This window comes from Lathamus discolor, chromosome 14 (assembly GCF_037157495.1).
Source record: "Lathamus discolor isolate bLatDis1 chromosome 14, bLatDis1.hap1, whole genome shotgun sequence".
Lineage (NCBI taxonomy): Eukaryota > Metazoa > Chordata > Aves > Psittaciformes > Psittacidae > Lathamus > Lathamus discolor.
In genome coordinates, this window is record NC_088897.1 from 5,727,418 (window position 1) to 5,745,434 (window position 18,017).

Sequence of the window (18,017 nt, forward strand, 5' to 3'; positions counted from 1 at the left end):
CACTTACATCTTCTAACATCTGAGTATCTGCAGTCCTCCTCTGGGTCTTTAGAGCATCAGAAGATGGGGAACAGCAGTTCATGACCTCATGTACAAGGAGATGAATCATTGGTGTTCTCTGAAATTACAGGTCATTTAAAAATGATTGCAAGAGACTTCTCTTAGTCTGTGCCATTTCAGAAATCAAGTGGTATTTTCTTACCTGTAGCATACACTTGGTAGGAATGCGGCCAAGTAAAGAAAGAGGTTTGAAGTCAGTTCAAGATTGGGTAGGGTTATGTGTGCCTTTTTAAATAATAGTTGCATAAAAGTCAAACTGCTGCTCATGTTTCTGAGCACAGAAGGAAAACCTGCTGTATTTGAGTTCAGTTTTAGTGTGCGTGAAGCAGCTCTGATTCCTCTGTGTCTGTTCCATCACAAAATGGGAGCAAACTGAGCAGGAGATGAAACTAAAATCAAAGGTGCTGCACTGGGGATTTGAGTTGGCATGAAAGGCAAGGTTCAATTGAGGGAGGTGCAGTCCAGATGTTCTACCAGCAGAAAAATAAAGAGTTAAACTGATTTAGAGAACATTTTGTTCTGAATATATGTCTGTATTTTTATCTTACAGTTATAATAAATACAGCGCTTCAGGATTTGATTGTACTTCAGTGTGAAGATCTCTCTTGGTTAAAACAGTGTCTTGAGAAAAGGACAGATGGTAACTCTTTTCCAACTCAACCTCTGTTGTGAATGGGTGACTATGATCCTTGTGGCTGTTAACAGGGATATATACTGGGAGGCTGCTCATTTTCTATGTGTTTGTTCCATGACTGTGATTTCATGTGATGCTGCAACACTGCGATAGGTAGTAAAAAGCAGTAGATACGTGATAGGCACTTCTCAGCAGTTTTGTTCTGCGACTATTGAAGAACAACCAGCATTGTGACAGTTCCTCCACATTGCATCCATGTCTTTGAGGATTAGCAGGTCCTTCCATGCATGCCAGGGGATTTCAAGCAAGAACAACCAGCATTGTGACAGTTCCTCCACATTGCATCCATTTCTTTGAGGATTAGCAGGTCCTTCCATGCATGCCAGGGGATTTCAAGCAAGGTGTTGGTAAACCTAATTCCCTGGGCAGATTGGAGTTCCAGACTTACCATGCATTAGCACAGATGCTTCTTCTCCTGAGTAACTCCTGGTTTTCTATGCATTTTTGTTCCTTATGAAATTTAAGGCTTTGTCTGTGGCCTGCAGGAGCCTGATGGAGTATGAACAGGACTTGCAAGGTGATCTGCTTCTGAGCTTTTGTTCCTTGTTAATTATTGTAATGTGATGAGCAGGTGGGTAATACAGTGAGCAGGAGCACCAAAAGCAGTTTTTCATATTCCTCAGAAATGCATGGCAGGTAAAGAAAGCCTACTGGTTTTTTTCCTTTGCCAATCTACTTGCGTTTGGTCCTTCCTCACTTCCATTCCTCTTCAGTGCCGAGCCAGCGGAGCACAGCATGTGTACCCCTTTGCAGTGGTGCCCAAATCTCTCTCAGCTTGCCACAGAGAGAGGAAGAAATTGGACAGCATAGATGGAATTCTCTTTTGTTTGATTTCCTTCTTCTCATTGCTGCTGTCATGAACACAGGAAAATTACCTCTAGCAAAACACTTAAGATGAGATATAATCTGCCAAGGGAATTTGGGCATACAGTACCTGCTTAAAATAACAATAAATTAGACAGTTGGATGCCATATTCTCAGTGCAGCTTTGAAAGTCTCTGGCTTGAAGTATAATTACAAATAAGATTTAAACTATGCCATTTATTTACACAAGCTGCTATGAGTCATGAATTGCATCTTTCTGAATTAATGAAAAGATTCATTTTCTCTTGTATTCATTTCCATCACTCCCAATACCTTTTGGGGGAGATGTCTTACAAAGTAAATGACTTCTGGGACCCCATCTCAAAACTGTTCCGTGACGGAGATCGGTGAGGAATGCTACAGCTCCCTTAGTAAAGCGCGTACCTCCTGGGAACACCTGGAGTGCCTGTTCAGACCTGCATGGAGCTATCTGCTGGTGTTTGGGTGGCATTCGTGTCTGGCTGTTGGACTGACTTGAAAGCACCTTCACTAGCTTGGTGTTTGCCTTTCTTTGTGCTACGGTAGCTCACACATCTACTTTGTCAGGTTCTTGTGGATTTACCTGCCATCTATATATGCTAAAACATGTTTAGCAGTGAGCTATAGCCATACTGGTGTGCTCTGCACTAACATCCAGAGCAAACTTCTCTTGGTTCAGCACTGAGGGACTGATAGAAGCAGTAGGCAGCAGGTGCTCTACAGCCCAGCTTCCCAGCAAGTATCTTGCATGCCATGTGGTTACTTGGAATCAAGTGTGATTTGAGCCAATGTCATGAGCAGATGGAATAAAGGCTTTGGGGCATGGCACGCTTATACAAGAGCTCAAGTCTGCTCTCCACCTGCAACATGTATACCCCACAGCAGAGTGCTTGACAGGGGATTTCTTTTATCTGGGAATCACTTTAGCTGGTAGCACTGATTTTGGTGTTGGAGTTTACAGTACTTCCTGAAGCCTCATTTACTTTGAATTTACTGACCACACAGGCCCTTCAAAACACTCTTGTGAGTTACTTTCAATAATCAGACAACATAGAGGGGTGTTTTTTTCCTGTTTGCCTCAGACTGGATGCTTTTTTAATTTCATCCCCTCTATGTTACGCAGCATTCTAATGGGCATACAACTGAGGTGCTTTATTTTCTGCTCAACATCTAGATCAAGAATAAATGGTTGAAAGGATTGACATGTGTCCTAAAAGAAGTGCCTTTAATACCAGTGACTGAAGTGCAGGACCAAAGAACATGTATTACAGTCCATATTGAGTACTGGGTTGCCTTTTGATTTCAAAATGGATCTTCTCTTTTTCTTCTCTGTGAGAAAGCATCTTCACAGGACCCCAGCAGGCTGTTTCTTCAGAGAAGCTCTGCCTTTTATGTTCTGTACAAGTTCAGTGGCTCAGCATTTTCTTCGTGACCCCATCTCTTCAACTGTTTAGATATTTCTCTGCAGAAGTAGAGTGTGGGTAGGGAGGGAAAGATAAATATTGTTTCCTTTATTTCCGTCATAGTCCCTCATGGACAGACCTGTGTCTGGTCTTGATTATCTCTGAAGATTTAACAGTTTTCCACTTCACACCTAAAACCATCCTGAGATAAGGAGTGAGAGTTAGGGACCAGGCCAACTGTCATGAAGAATCTTCTCGTTATTAAACATCATTGCAAGAAATGTTGCTGGTTTTCACCAAAGTCGTGGTGTTTTATCTTCCTAAAAGACTGAAGATGTTGATTAACAGAAGTGAGAGTTGTAACTGGCACGGGATTGTGCATGTGTTTCCGAGTTTATAGGTACAGTGGAATAATACTGCTGATGTGCTGCTGTGTAGAGAGGAAGAGCCACTATAGCTAGCTTCAGATCTAGAATACACATAGTTTTTCTGAAAAAGAAAAGTCACTCTGGAATAAAATTAAAGAACTAAAGCGATTCCAGTAAATGAAGCCATAAATTGCAATGGAAGCAGTTTCATTTGAACAGAGGGGACTTTGTACATCAGTCTCTCGGGTTTATTCTTTATTCCTCTCTCCCCTTACTGTGTTAATCCACACTTGAAGAAGGAAGACTTCTCAAAAGTACAATGCTTCTTGAGGTTCCATAGAACTTGGAGCCAGGGGCATGAGGGAGTCCCTGTAACAGGAGCTTCATGTTTATTAGATGGGAAAGAAACCACAGAGGCAAAAGATTTTGAACATCCGTCTCCTCTGAAGAAGCTTGGAGAATGCTGTCTCAAGACAGAGAGCCATAGAAAAACAGGGTTCATTAGTTAGATTTATACTTTTTGGTGTAAACTTGCTGTGAACTAGCATGGGGCCTTGCCAGGCTTTTCTTTGGAAAAGATGCGGGTCTCTCTGAGCTACATGCTGGGGTTAACTCTTGATCTCGTGCTTAGCTGGCTCCAAGGTGCACTGGTCAGGAAGGAATCAATGCACAGGCCGTGAGCAGAAGCTTAACAAATTAGAGCCTTTTAGTGTTTCTATTGAAGGGGGAACCTCAAACTCCTCTTTGAGGCAGTGGTATTACAGGCTGTGTCTTTTTTCTCTTCTACTGCATTGTTAATCATAACAAATGACAGTGGAGGTGACTTCCTGACAGCACTTGTGTCAAAATCTGACTCTTGAGAAATGAAGGGTTCGATACCACCTTATTTTATGAAAGACACAGAGCTTTCTGTGCATGGTGAAGGGTTTTCTGTGTCCTGGAAAGGATGCACAATTACTTTTTTTTTTTTTCCCAGGTTCCTGTACTCATTTATTTTTTAAGCAATTCATTACTAAATACACCAAGGGGATAGTTCATGGAATTTGATACCACTTTGAAATTCATGTGATGAAGTTAGAGTTAGAACTGTATTTGTCACTGGCTGATGTTGAAGTGTGGAATCTCACGCTCCGAGCATGATGCAGGAAGAATTGGGGCTCATCTTTGGCAAAGGAGAGAGTCTGCTTGGCTGGATAGAAGTCTAGGCTGAAGCTTGGGGAAGAAGTAGGGAACTTGGACCTCTTCCTGTGCTGCTCAATTGTAGGTGAGCTCAGCTGTGTCGCTCCATCTCTCACTGTGTCACTTTCCCCATATTTAAACCAGGTAATGGTACTGACCTAAATGATAAATGCTCAGTACTTCCTAGATAAGATGTTTCTGTTCACACAAGTCTGTTTGAATTCCCGAGTGCTTGTTAATATCATTTCATTGCAACATTTCTCATGAGTGAGTTTGCTCACTATGATGTCTTTATCCACAGGAAATGTTTCTTTTTCCTCAATCCTAGTCTTTCCTTCAGAGTGGCCATGAATTTTTGATTCCTTATTTTGCTTTGCAACAGTTAAAAGCCAGGTGAGCCTTTCAGCTTTGTCATCTCACAGACACCAGTTACTGTGAAATCAGACCTTTGATCAAAGGCCTTTTCGTTTGCAGTATCAGAGCCTCTGCAGCCTTTATCACCTACCCACAATCTACAAATAAAGTTTGAACATGGAAAGTGGTTTAAATGGGTTTGCTTTACCAACACAGAAATAAAAGCTGCCCTAAATCAGAGAGGCTCTCTCTCCTAATAATAGCAACAACAAAAACGTTCCTGTCTGTTTTTTATTTGGGATGCACATGTCTTATAATTAATCTTCCTTCTCCTAATTTCCCTTTCATCTGGGGCTCTTCTGCGCACTTCACAAGAACATAATAACCAAGCCCTGCTGTATCTGTGACACATGATTATTGTTATTATCTTCATTAGGTTAATGTAGACTCTGAAATTCTGCGTGATCATATAACCTACAGAAGGTTAAATAGTGATCTAGTGTCACGACTGGAAACAGCAGTTCTGGCTCTCAAACCTGGGTTGAATTCAGGTTTTGCTGTGTTGCTTAGAATCATAGAATAGTTAGGGTTGGAAAGGACCTCAAGATCATCCAGTTCCAACCCCCCTGCCATGGGCAGGGACACCTCACACTAAACCATCCCACCCAAGGCTTCATCCAACCTGGCTTAGGAGTGTGCATCACTGCTCTGTTACCATAGCCCTTGTTGTAGAACTCCTATGGCAACAAGCTAGGCAAAACCCAAAAACATTAGTGTGGAGGGTGTTTTAGCTTCAGAAATTGCTACAACTCACACTGGATAAAACAGTCTATAAATAAAACAGGGCAAGCCCTGTTCATGCTCTGAGGATTTCGTGGTATCGCTGTAGTCATATAGTTACACCAATGACCCCTTCCAGTTACAGAGAAGCCCTAGCTGTCATGCTTGTTTTAGTGCACTGTCTTCTCATCTAAGCACACACCCTCATGCAGGTATGGGCTTTTATACACAGATTTTGCTGCTGTATCAGTCATGGAGCTGTTGTAGAACATGGTAAACTCTTTAATAGATCATATTTAAGAAGCTAGACTGACACATTTAAATATCTCCTCCGATAACCTCAAAGCTGGTTTCATTTCTCTTTTCCCTAATGGTGCTGTGGGTAAGCCCTGGCTTCCTTCACAAGGTTTTGTGCCCTACGCAGATCTTGGAATACCTGTGTGCCTCACTAGAGTAATTGTACAAAGCCACTTCCCTTGCCACCTGGATTCATTTAAAGACGTGTTGCTCAGAGTAACTAATGCAGCCATTGGCAGTTGGGCACTGACCTCGATCACTTCCTAGCACAACTTGACCAGGACCCAGAATAAAATAGAAATGCTTCATGCATTCCTGTGGGAGGTACATGCACACACACGTGTTATGTATGTACATGCACAGAGGAGGAGTGTTGTGTTGCTTTGTTAGTGGGAGATATTGGTGTGGGCAATGACAGAAGGGCTTTTCCACTCATACACAAGTCAAAAATGCCAGTGATCAGAGGATCGCAGTGGATGCTCTAAGTAGTTATGGAGGAAAGGACAAGAGGGTTCCAGGAGCCCACGCTGGCAGTGTGGAGTCACAAGCCTCATCTGCAGGAAAAATGTCTCCCACAGGTTATGTGAGGGTGTGAAAACAGCTCCTCTAAACAGGACCTTTTGGTGTATTTACATCGTGTGCGTGGTAGGATTCTTGTGTAGGTCGGTGCCCTTGTGATGGGAGACTTCCCCAGGTGAATGCAAGAGTGTGGAGAAGGAAGGAGGAAGGGTATATTTATTGGTATGAGAAGCTGCTTTATGGATCATGGTGCCCTCTGAATCATCAGGCAGGTAAGGAGACCCAGGAAGTCCTGGTTATGCTGCTCTAGAGAGAACAGATCAAATGGGGATGAAAGGAATGAAAGAGTGGCCTTGGAGTAGTTTTATCCTCCCTTTTATGCAGGATGACAGACTCATAAACCTACTTGCCATGTTCAGCAGCAGTGTCTGAGGGATGCTAAAGCATATATTTAACAGTAAGGGCCATTCTGGGATTACTAAACTTAGGGTAGGTATTTGTATCTGCAGTCAAAAGCTTTTTCGTCTCTGTCGTAGTTTAACCCCAGCCAGCAACAAAGCCCCATGCACCTGCTTGTTCACTCATTCCGCTCTGATGGGATGGGGAGAGAATCGGAAAAGTGAGAAAACTCCTGGGTTGAGATAAAGGCAGTTTAATAGGTAAAGCAAAAGCCCTGCACAAGGAAAGCAGAACAAGGAGTTCCTTCAGCATTTCTCTTGGTCAGGCAGCTCAGGTTCAACCATCCTCAGCACAGCCTCCATCATGTGTAATGGTGACTAGGGAAGACAGATGTCATCACTCCAGACATTCCCCCCTTCCCTCTTCTTCCCCCTGCTTTATATGCTGAGCATGATGTCATGTGGTCTGGGATATCCCTTGGTCAGCTGGGGTCAGCTTTCCCTGTGGAAGATAATGCTATAGGCAATCCCAGCTTTTCCTGCTTTTGCACTTAGAGCCTCATGATTCTATCCAGACCTGGACTGCAGAGGGAGATTTGTGTAGTGGACATGCACTAACATTGCAGAGATGTGCTCCTTTGCCCCTGGGCTGGCATGAGGTTGATTACCAGAAATCTTCCTTAGCCCAGGACCATGCCAGTCGATGTGTCATGCTTTGACTGAGAAAGAGGGCAGCTCTGCACAGGGCAGCTCTGCATCTGCATCACCCCTGCATTTATAAAACATTCTTTATAGTAAAAAAGGATAGAAAGCTCCTTACATTACACAGAAATATACCAGCTTGCCCTGGGCAGCTTATGATGTTCCAAAACAGCTTCGAGGCATTGCTAAGCAGAAGCAAATTGTAAATGAGAGATGAGATGCAGTCACTTGGAAGTTATGTCCAATCCGAGTGCGTATTTCTACAGATTTGATAGGAATCTTCTTAACTGGAGAAATTAGCTGTCATGTGCTGTAAGTCGTCACTGATCACCCCATTTGTTCACTCGCATCTTCTGTACCACAGAAGTGTGTGTGGCTGTAAAAGAGGTAAAAAGTTCTCACTCACTGGAGCCTGTGACTCTAGAAAGCATAGGGGCTTTCTTGCCTTAGCTTCACAACCTTGAAATCTGTGGTGGTTTATTTCTCTCTAAAGAATTCTTTTAGTTTGACATTAGGAATTGAGTCTTACTGCAGTGAAGTGTGATCTGTTGGCATCTCCAGTGACACAGCTGCTTGTGTGGAGAAGGTACAGCTGATGGCACGGGCTGTTTGCTGGGCTTTGTGATCACAGCCTGCCCTAAAATCTGTGTCAGAAGGTTCTCATGGTCTTTGTGATTGAGGCAGGCAACAAAGTGACCAGCCAGAGGTTATGCTGACAGGGAGTTAATTTGGGAACGGTTATTGTCATGTCACTTGTGCCATTAGTGCTCAGTTTTGTACTGTCAAAATATTTGCATGCGTTTTGGTTGGTGCTAAGGCAAGTAATATCCACCTATTTACTAGATAAGGTGATATCAAGCATTCAGTAGGATATGATAGTGTGCTTTGAATGTGTTTGATTAAAATATAAGTAAGATGATATAAAAGTAAAAGCATCAAATTGCTTTTTGAGAGCGAGAGCCTAATCATTCTGTATTGTGCGGAGGAGAACTTGCGACTCTTTCCTTCACTGGCTTTGTGTAGCCAGAAGGCCATGAGAACAGCGTTGTGAAGGCCACTGCCACGTCTGTCCCAAGCCAGCAAAAATCTCCCAGATCTCTCCCCAAAGAGATTTTGTAGATATTTCTTTTAATTTCCTGGCTCATGCCAGTTTCCTGACTCATTGTCACTCCAGTATGGTGATACGCCGAGTTTTCCAATAAGGAAAACAAGGGAGTGGTGAGTCACTGGCTGAATTCATGTGCACTTGATTTGCTCTAGCATTATCTGTGCTGGTTTTATTTTAATTAGTTCATATACAAGGTCTCTGAGGTATTTTTCATTGCGTGAATTAGCTAGACTTGTTAGGCTTCTGGATAGATTAGAAAGCCAGAAGACAACCGGAGCTTTGGTGGCAGGCCCACTCCTTTCTGCTTTAGCACGTGTAAGGAGAGGATGAATGGGGATCTTTGCATTTTCTAAGATTTGAATGAGTGAAATAATAATGTTCTTAGTTTTTGAGGCTCTCCTCTTGGATCTGAACATCTGTTAATGCTGCTGATTAGATCTAAACCATCACAGGAGCAGCCTTTTGCTTTAGTAAGGCTTGTGTTTCACTTGGATTAAAGCAGAGGTATTGCAGTGCAAAGTGTGCCTGGGTTTGTGCAAGTTAAACCAGAGAGAGGGTCTGAACTGGGTCCTGAGGTAGGGATGCTGGTGTGGGAGAAAGGTCTGGCCAGCTTCATCTGAAAGCTGCTAACGATTCCTGCCATTTCAGATGACTAATACAAACCTTAGCTGCTATCTGTGTTGCTGTTGGTCGCTTAAAGTTGTAACAGCTTCTGATTTTACCATTCCACGTCAAGGAAACCTTCCAAGTCTCCATGAAGAAATGTTTTTAAGTTCAGGTCTAGGTGCCAATTCATTTCAGCATGTGCTTTTAGCTAAATCATGTCATTTAACTGAAGTCTTCCCTTTGCCAGGCTGATGATAACAGGCCAAAACTGGAGTCTCAGTGTGAGATGAGGCAAGGGGAAATGGGGGATCTCGGTGTAGGGAGCTGTATGGTGGGGCTGGAAGGAGACCAGGGTGACATTATGAGCTTTGTCTCAGATTTGTCCATGGCACTTTGCAGTTTTACTGGTGAGAGCTGATTGCATTGGATCGTAAATGGAAAAGCTTCCATGTTTGGGAATTTATTTAAGCTGTTGGGCTCCTGTTGGCTCAGTATTCCATGCTCCCCATTTGACAAGGGCTTCCTTCCCAGCCATAGGCCTGGGAACAGGCCCACACTGTAATTATGGAGATGAAGGATTTGATGAGGGTGTGGTTTTGCCAGTGAGGCACCAGCATTTGGCAGCCATGGCTGCATTCGCATTCCTGTTTGTTTTGATTGTGTTTTGAATCCGAGCAGGACTCGCTGTCCTGTGCTGCCTTCCCCAGACGCCCTGACCCTGTGCTAATGATGCCTTGTGTTAATTGATTCTACACCTGATGAACGTTTTTCACCTCCTCCCTCTCTTGCAGGCAATTTTGTGCTAAGATTTTGCATACAACATTACAGTGGAGTTTGAGCTATGTTACCGGAACCATCATTTATTACTACTCAGCCCCTGCCAGAGAGGGAGAAGTTGGGTTTTAATCTATTTTCTTCTCCAAGCCATTGGTTAATTGCATTCCTTATTTTTCTTTTCCTAATGCATAATAACTTGCCATGCAGGTAAGCCAAGAGCCGTTGGGAATGACTGCACAGCTCAGATACATCCTCCTGATAATATAATAATGATAAAACCATTGAATGGAGAAAGTGGGTGTGAGAGGTGGTGCCCGTCTCTGAGGATAACGCTGGGTTTGATTCAGAATAGGAATGTCAGTACAAAGCAGGCAGAAGGGTTTCTGTCATTTCCAAGCAGTAGGTACAGCACCTACTTACCCCAGTGAAAGCCCACTGGAGGGAGGCAACAAGTCCTCTTGTGTCAGAGCTACACATGCACCCCCTTATGGGTTTGCTCTGCCTTTCAAACACAGTCTGCTGAGACGAACCTGCACCCCATCACCTTTCCGTGTACGCAGGTAGTGAGAAGCTCTGGGTGGCTGTGAACGCTTTGAACTCACACTTGCCTGCTCTGGGTGTTGTCAGTAGCTGTTTCATGGCTTGCAAATGGCTGCAGTGCTGGGCGCCAGGACCCTGGCTCAGTCTCGTCTTCGGGTTGAACAGCTGGGCTGCATTTCTCCCTTCACTTTACTCAAGGAAACCTCTTTCTAAACATGCCGCTGTGGATGTTGGCAGTTTCTTTTCAGTGTTTTCTAGGTCACGAGTTTCTTGTGTGCCAGGGTGAGGGATCTTAGGAAAGCCTTGTTTTGATTTGTCTGCTTGCTGGTTTGGTTTTGTTTCTCGTTTTACTCCTGCAACACTATTTCAAAACCAAAGGCTATTTCACCAGTGCACGTCGTCATGTCAGGCAACAGTGGCAATCAGTTTTGCAGAAGGGAAGTCAATGTCTGTGTCCCAGGGAAGCTCTTGTCAATGTTTTCGAGCAAGACGTCACCGGTGATTTATTAATATTTTTAAGAGCAGGCCTGCTTCTTTTTGCATGTAAGACAGGGAATGCTTTCATGGCACTCCAGAGAAGGCAGCACTGTGTTTTAGTTCCAGTCTTGCTAGTTGTGGTATCAGTGGGAATTTATCTGGAGGTACAAATATCAGCAGAGCTACCATGGTGGTTTTCTGCAGCTGAGTATTTAAATAGGGTCCAAACTGTGAAGTTGGTGTTTAAGAGCCAGTGGGTGGCTGAGCTGAAGCCAGCTCGTTTGAAGCTCAGGGAGCTGTGTGTGAGCTTCAGTCACACCTTGGGGTTGCAGTGCAGATACAATCACAGAGACCTCAGAATAAACTTCTTTCCACCTAATCTTTTCACATGGCTCTGAACAGACAGGTGTGTGCACCACTCCTCTGCCTCCTTAATGCGTTATTTGAAGCAGGTTGAATATGGCTGCAGGCATGAGGAAGAGCCTGGTGGTAGAAAGGTGGCTTATGCCTTCAGTGGCTAGGAGGTCAGGGGTTGGCTACCCCTGCTAGTTACCTCCACCTGAAGGAGCTGGTCCTGGAAGAAACAGGGAGCATAGCCTGGGAAGGAAATTCCTTGATAAGAAACCGAAGTAGGTAGCAGCAGGTAATAGAGGGAAAAGAGATCATAGAATAGTTAGGGTTGGAAAGGACCTTAAGATCATCTAGTTCCAACCCCCCACAGAGTTTGCGCTGGCTCTTTGGGAGCAAAAAGCGTGAGTCTGGGTTGTCCTCCATCTCCTTTGAGGATTCCCCAAAGAGAGGTGCAAATCCAGGGCTGCAGTTGGGGCAGTGGAGAGGGTGCTGGGGGCAGCCATGATTGTGGTCAGTGTGCAGCCTACAGCACGTAGAAAGTTGTGTGCTGGTTCTTTCCAAGCACCATAGTTTTTTTCCCATTAAAAGATACCATTAAAAATGCATGTGCTTTTTAAGTAAGTAGTTCTGTTGGGCCGTGGCATTGCAGCATTTAATGAATGTGCGCTGGCATTAGTGATGCAAGCCTGGAAACCTGTGGCTGTGATTGTGTAGCTTTGCACCCTGTGCACAGGCTAACCCTATATTTGAAATCAAATCATGATGTTTTGCCGAGTGGAAAATGGGGCTCTCCCAGAGAAGCTCTAAGGTCTTTTTGCTTTGAAATAGTGATTTCATTGTGGCTTAGCTTCTGAACACTGTTTCTTACCATGGCGACTCTTTACTCATATATACATATAGATGAAAAGCCCGTTTCATTTAAATATGAAGGATAACCAAGGCATTTTGCATGCTAGATCTGCTGTGTAGTTCTGTGAATGATGGTTAACACAAGAAACACCTGTACTAAGATGACCTTCTGTTCAGAGCATCTTTTTACCCCGTATCAGATGACCTTTCAGTCCCGTAGCTGTTGTTTTGTTATAGCTCTGGTCAGGAACACAGAGTCCTCCTAGGCGAGCACCTGCTTTCCTGTTTGAAGCCAGAACCACACACTTCCAGGAAAATTCCCCAAATCCCAAATTTCCCCTAAATCAGAGTTAATTTAGGCTATTAAATGTGGACCTGCATTCCAAAAGCCTCAGAATCAGGTCTTTTATATTCACTGTGAAACAGCAGTTAAAAATGGCAATAGTGCTCTGGATCCTGCACTAAATCCTAGAAACCCTCTGACACTGAGTGGATGAGGTCAACTACGCTCCTCATCCCCATTTACTTGACATTCCCTCCCTATCTAATACTCCACACCCAAAGACCTTTTGTCCTCCAAATTGCTCTTAAAAGTACTCTTTGTGCCCAGTGCCCTCAAAAATCCTATAACTGCCTTGGTGGCTTTGTCAGGTCCTTAGACACTAGCGTGGCCAGCCTAGTAAAGTAACCTAGATAGGGCTGAAGTAAGTAGTCATTCTTCTGTCTGGGTTGACTGAAGTAACCAGTCATTCCTCTGTCTGGGCTTCCCAGTAAGTCCTGTCTCCGTGCCCATCTTGATCAGCAGTCCTGGCTAGGTGCTGCCTGTGTTTCATCTCAAGCTCTGCATTAGCATTAACATTGTCGGGTTCAGCTGGGAAGATACCTTGGAAGGTTGGCACCACGTTTCCTGTGTGTTTATTCCATCCTGAAAATGCCAAATGTGCCTAAGAAATAATAGGTGATAGCACTAAGGAGTGCCATGTAGTCATGATCACATCCCAAATGACTACCAGGCCTGCTGAGAGGCTGTCTTGGGAGCGGTGGTGCCTATTAGTTGCCCATAGCTATTTTGAGATCTTCCTGCAACACAGGTATGAGCTTCAATCCAAGGAAGACCTTGTCAGCCACATGTGGTGGCTTCTCTTTCTTGGGTTGCATCAGTTTTGTGAGACACCTGGGAGCACATCTGTGCGAGCAGCATGATCATCGTCTGGAGCCTGGCTCCAGCTCTTTCTGCCTTCCCATCATCTGCAAGCAGAAGGGAAAGTCAAAAGCTCTATCATTTCCCTGTATTCTCTCTCCTAGTCTATCATTGCTTAATTGTATCCTTAAATCTTATTGAAGTTTGGGCTGAGTCATCGCTATGGTGAGGTGGAAACAAAGCTGAGCAAATATAAGAGGGCAGGAGTGTGTTCCCCTGTGAGCATGCTGAGCAGGAAAACTGCCACAGGAGAGAGAAACTCCTATCACTTCAGAGATGCATTGCATCAGCTGCCTGCTGCTGCCTCTAATTTAATGCTCTAAATCCTGTATCAAAACACCTGTAGACCAAAGAGAATATAAACTAGACTTGGAGTAGGATAGCTGTGCCAATTAGACATGCAGATCTCTCTTAATCATCTGAGACCTGCTTCCAGGCTCACACAGGACTTGTAATTGTGGTTCGGTATTGTCCTGTTGCATTGACTATCCACAGAACCCACTTCCCTCTCCATCACCAGAATAAAGTTGCAGGCTTAATCCAAGGTGGCTGCACTTCAGTGTCCTAGATGTTATTTCATTTGTGGCTACGGTAGTTCAGGCTTGTAAAACACATCATGATCCCTGGTGGAAAAAACATTATAGAACTATAAAGCCATGGTCACTGGATGGATAATTTCTTTGTAAAGAGCTGGAAGACCTCCTCTGCTTCACTGTGTAGCACTATTATATTCCTTCGCTTGCTGTTCTGGTTTCTGATGCAAATCCCCCAAAACCTCTTCTTTCTGAGGCTATGTTTTCCATCCCATCCCAGGCTCTTGCTCTTCATAACTTTGGTGCTTTACTGTGCCTATGACATCCTGGCATGGCTGGGAATATGCTGCTGTAGGCAGGGCAGCACCTTTCAGAGTAGTGGAGGGAGCTCTAGGTGTATATGTGTGTTCCATCATGGAATGAGGAGCACAGAATCCCAGCGTAATTGGGACTGGAAGAGAGCTATGGAGATAATCTGGTCCAACCATGCTGCTCAGAGGATCTCCCTCCTCTAACAGCTTTAATAAGACAGGGCTACAGCTCTTAATCTCCCTTTTCCCATCAGCAAATCAGTCCCTTTGGTATCCTGGGGTAGGATGGTTGATTGTGCCATTTTGCTTGCATAGGTGAGGTTCTGCTCTTGGCTTGCTCGTGCCCCTTGAGCACCTGGTGGCTCAGAAGGTCTGAATCCTGCTTAGTGCTCACTTCAGCAGAGGTTTCTACCGTGAAACCAACATCAAGGTAGTCTCTGCACCAACCTCAGAGTACAGCTTTCCATCAGCTGCCATCCTCTCTGGAGCATGGTACAGCTGCTGCGTTCCTGGATTTCATTTTGTGCCCTTTGCTTATTTTCACTGGGCACCTCTGTCTTCTTTACCCTCTTCCTGTCAGGTATTGACGCACATTCATAAGATTCACACCCTTCCCCACCCAGAGCCTTTTGGGATTGTTGTAGGAGGTTGAACTAATGTTACTGGGCAGGCACTGGTAATCTGAAGCTGACCTGAATGCTGCCTCGTGTAAATGGTGATGTACAAGCAGTACAGAACAGGACAAATGAGCTTTCTTGCTTTTCCTTCCTTCTCTGTATCTGTTTTGTCTTTAGTACCCTTAATTTACATCTGTTTTTTTGGCATTTTCCCAGGCATCTTCTGGGAATGGTTATCTCGAGGTCTTGTATCTCTTCGAGTTTGTCATTTAATGTGATCCTAGCAGACCCGAAAGCTAAGATATTTATGGTGCATGAGTTCGGGTTGCTGCTTAGTTGATCCCTGTGGCCTGCAGTGATGAGAAGAATCACTTTGGAAAAAGCCTCAGATCAGGCTTTGAACTGGAGGTGAACTTTTATAGATGCTCAGTAGAGCTGGAGGATGGAGGTTCTGGTGTTTTGAGGAAGACAGTGGCCTAAATGACATTATATGGATGAATGTATTTGATACCCCAGTGCTAAATCTAGCTGAACATGTAAATACTGCAAAACCTGCTCATTTTGCTCATACCAATTTGTATATTAGGAGTTCAGGGAAGAGGGAAGTTTCGTTTGGGTTCTGCTGGTAGTTACTTTAAACTAAAAGTGACACTTGGTCACTCACCCACCTTTACTAAGCTATTCAAATGTATTTTCTACATTTTGTTTTTTCTACAATTTGCATTTTCTACAATTTGTTTTGGAAATGAGAACCCCCCTAGAACTACCTAAATGTGAAACTTCTATCATTGCTCCTATCGCTGTGTCATATCTCCTCCCAACAGAGATCTGTTAAAACTTGTCTTGGATTCAATTTGTCTTGTGGAACCATCTGAAGCACCTAAAGCACAGAATCAGTTTCTCTGTATGTCTGTAAAAGAAGAGAAGGAATCTGGATTCTGCAGAAAACAAATCAAAAGAGAACTTGAGTAGAAAGGGAAGACCAGTTGCTTATGCACCACGATTTAATTCCCAAACTCTGCACGATGCTGTATCTGCTTTTACTGTAGTAGCCCACAATTTTGAGTGTACGTGGATAGAAAAGAAGCCATTGTGCAAACTTTAGATGTTATGTGTCCAAACTACTGGACTTTGAAGCTTTGCTCATGCTTCACTGAAGCTGTATGCTTTTCAAAGGCTGAAGGCACTGAGGTTCTTTTCTCTGTTTTCCTTGTAGGCGTGTTACTCGACATCCAGCAGCACTTCGGAGTCAAAGACAGTGGGGCTGGCTTGTTACAAACAGGTAAGAGGGTGTTTTTTTCTTGCTGGTTTTTGTAACCTTCCTCTTCTCAGAAGGGTGCTCTCAGATTTCTTCAGCTATGGCCCTTGGGCACATTGGCTGTGAGATATGCTCTTAGGAAGATGCATGAACATGAGATGAGGGTTTTGCTGGTGGGCAGGAAATCAGGGCTTAGAATGGCCCAAAGGCAAGCCAACCTGTTTGTGACAACTACATTCAAATAGGAGTCGCTGCATCCTCTATGTCAGAAAACTCACGATAAACCAACAGCAGGATCCTGTTCTCACTTCTTTCTGTAGTTGATAAGAAGTGTGATGTATGGTGCCCTTCATGTGCTCTAGAGAGAATGTGCTGAATGTACAGTAATTGGGAGTACAATGCGGCATGGAAATGTAAAACTCATCAGGACAAGTACCTGAGGATGAGAACTGCAGGGCAGGCATTCATGCAGGCAATCACTGCATTCATGGAGCTCGTGGATTAACAATATCCCTTTGATTTTGATGCTGTTAGCTTCAGACATTTCTCTCCTTGTGTTTGAGATAGATTATTGCAATTGTGATGTCCTTTTAATGTAGGAGCCATTTGAATGTTGCAGACAGCTGCAGGCAGAGCTGTACAACCCCAGGACAAAACCCAGCTTTCTGGCCTCTAGACCTGCGGTGATTTAGAGGAGTCCCTTTGTCAACAGACAGGATTGGATGACACTGAGGAGCAGGCTCATGTAGTTGTGACAGCACATTTGGTGTTCATGGAGAGTTGAAAGGACTAGGCAGAGAGCAAATGCAGGATTTTAGTGTAGAGAAGCCTGGTTTGGAAACTTCCTACAGATTTATTAGTTGGAGTCATAGATTTGTGGTGCTGTGGTTGTCTTGTCACTGTCATCTGTCTGGGGGAGCCACACTGGATCAATTGTATCTCTGAAAAAAAATTAGAATTCAACTAGGATTAGAAATAGTGTGCCAGAAAGACATTTTTTCCATGCTTTTTTTCTTGTGCTATCACAGTGGATACCAAGTGACTGTCAGGAGCTTGTCTTTGGAACTGCAGCCAACAATAAAGTGTATATAATCATTCATTCTTTATGATCCCATCAGAGGTGAGAATGTTCTGAATGTTCACTTGGCCTTTGATTTCAAACTATGTGAACCACTGCAGTGTTTCCTCCTTTTTATTTGCTGCAACCTGTGTCACAGCAGGGTCCTCATGTGTCGCTACAGCTTCCTGGTAATGCTGCAATACAAACAGTTAATAACAGTTTGTATTAGAGCTTTAAAAATGCTCTCCTTGGGGGATGGCAGAGTTCAGCTAAGCTGATGTCTGCTGCACGTGTCCAGAACAGAAAGCTTGAGCTTTACAAGCGTTACTGAGTATAAGGAGCACCAATCAGTTAGGCCCAAAGTGGCCATGGTTGTCTGTCAGCCTCTTTTCTACAGCAATTAGTAGTACTTATTTATTGTACTCAGAGGAACAAATCCTCAATGTATCATTAGACACAGAGTGCCTTCAAGAAAATATTCTGGTGGAAAATGACACTTGCCAAAGCATATATTTAATCTTCATTCCCCTCAGTGGATTAAAATCCTTTTGCAGATGATTTACTGACAGCAAGTAAGAGCTGAGCTCCAACAGGGCATTTCATTTGTTAATTGCAAGAAATGTGATTTATTTCTTTAGCAAACATACAGGGCATCTGAAAACAGCATCTCTGAGAGGTACTGCAGGATTGCTGCTGAATCTGCTGAGGGTTTAGGAACTGGTAACTGTTGCT

The 18,017-nt window shown here is 43.8% G+C and overlaps 1 protein-coding gene across 5 annotated transcripts in view; it reads left to right on the forward strand.

Moving 5' to 3' along the window:
* The window catches only part of LOC136021813 (sphingosine-1-phosphate transporter SPNS2-like), a 129,043-nt gene that overhangs the window by 19,889 nt on the left and 91,137 nt on the right, over nt 1-18,017 (forward strand). For all 5 annotated transcript variants that reach the window (XR_010615892.1, XM_065694435.1, XM_065694438.1 and 2 more), the window contains exon 2: nt 16,184-16,249. Coding sequence is in view for 4 of the 5 variants with exons in the window: in XM_065694435.1 (XP_065550507.1) it covers nt 16,184-16,249 (66 nt within the window). In the remaining variant the exon portion in view is untranslated. The remainder of the gene's footprint in view (nt 1-16,183; nt 16,250-18,017) is intronic.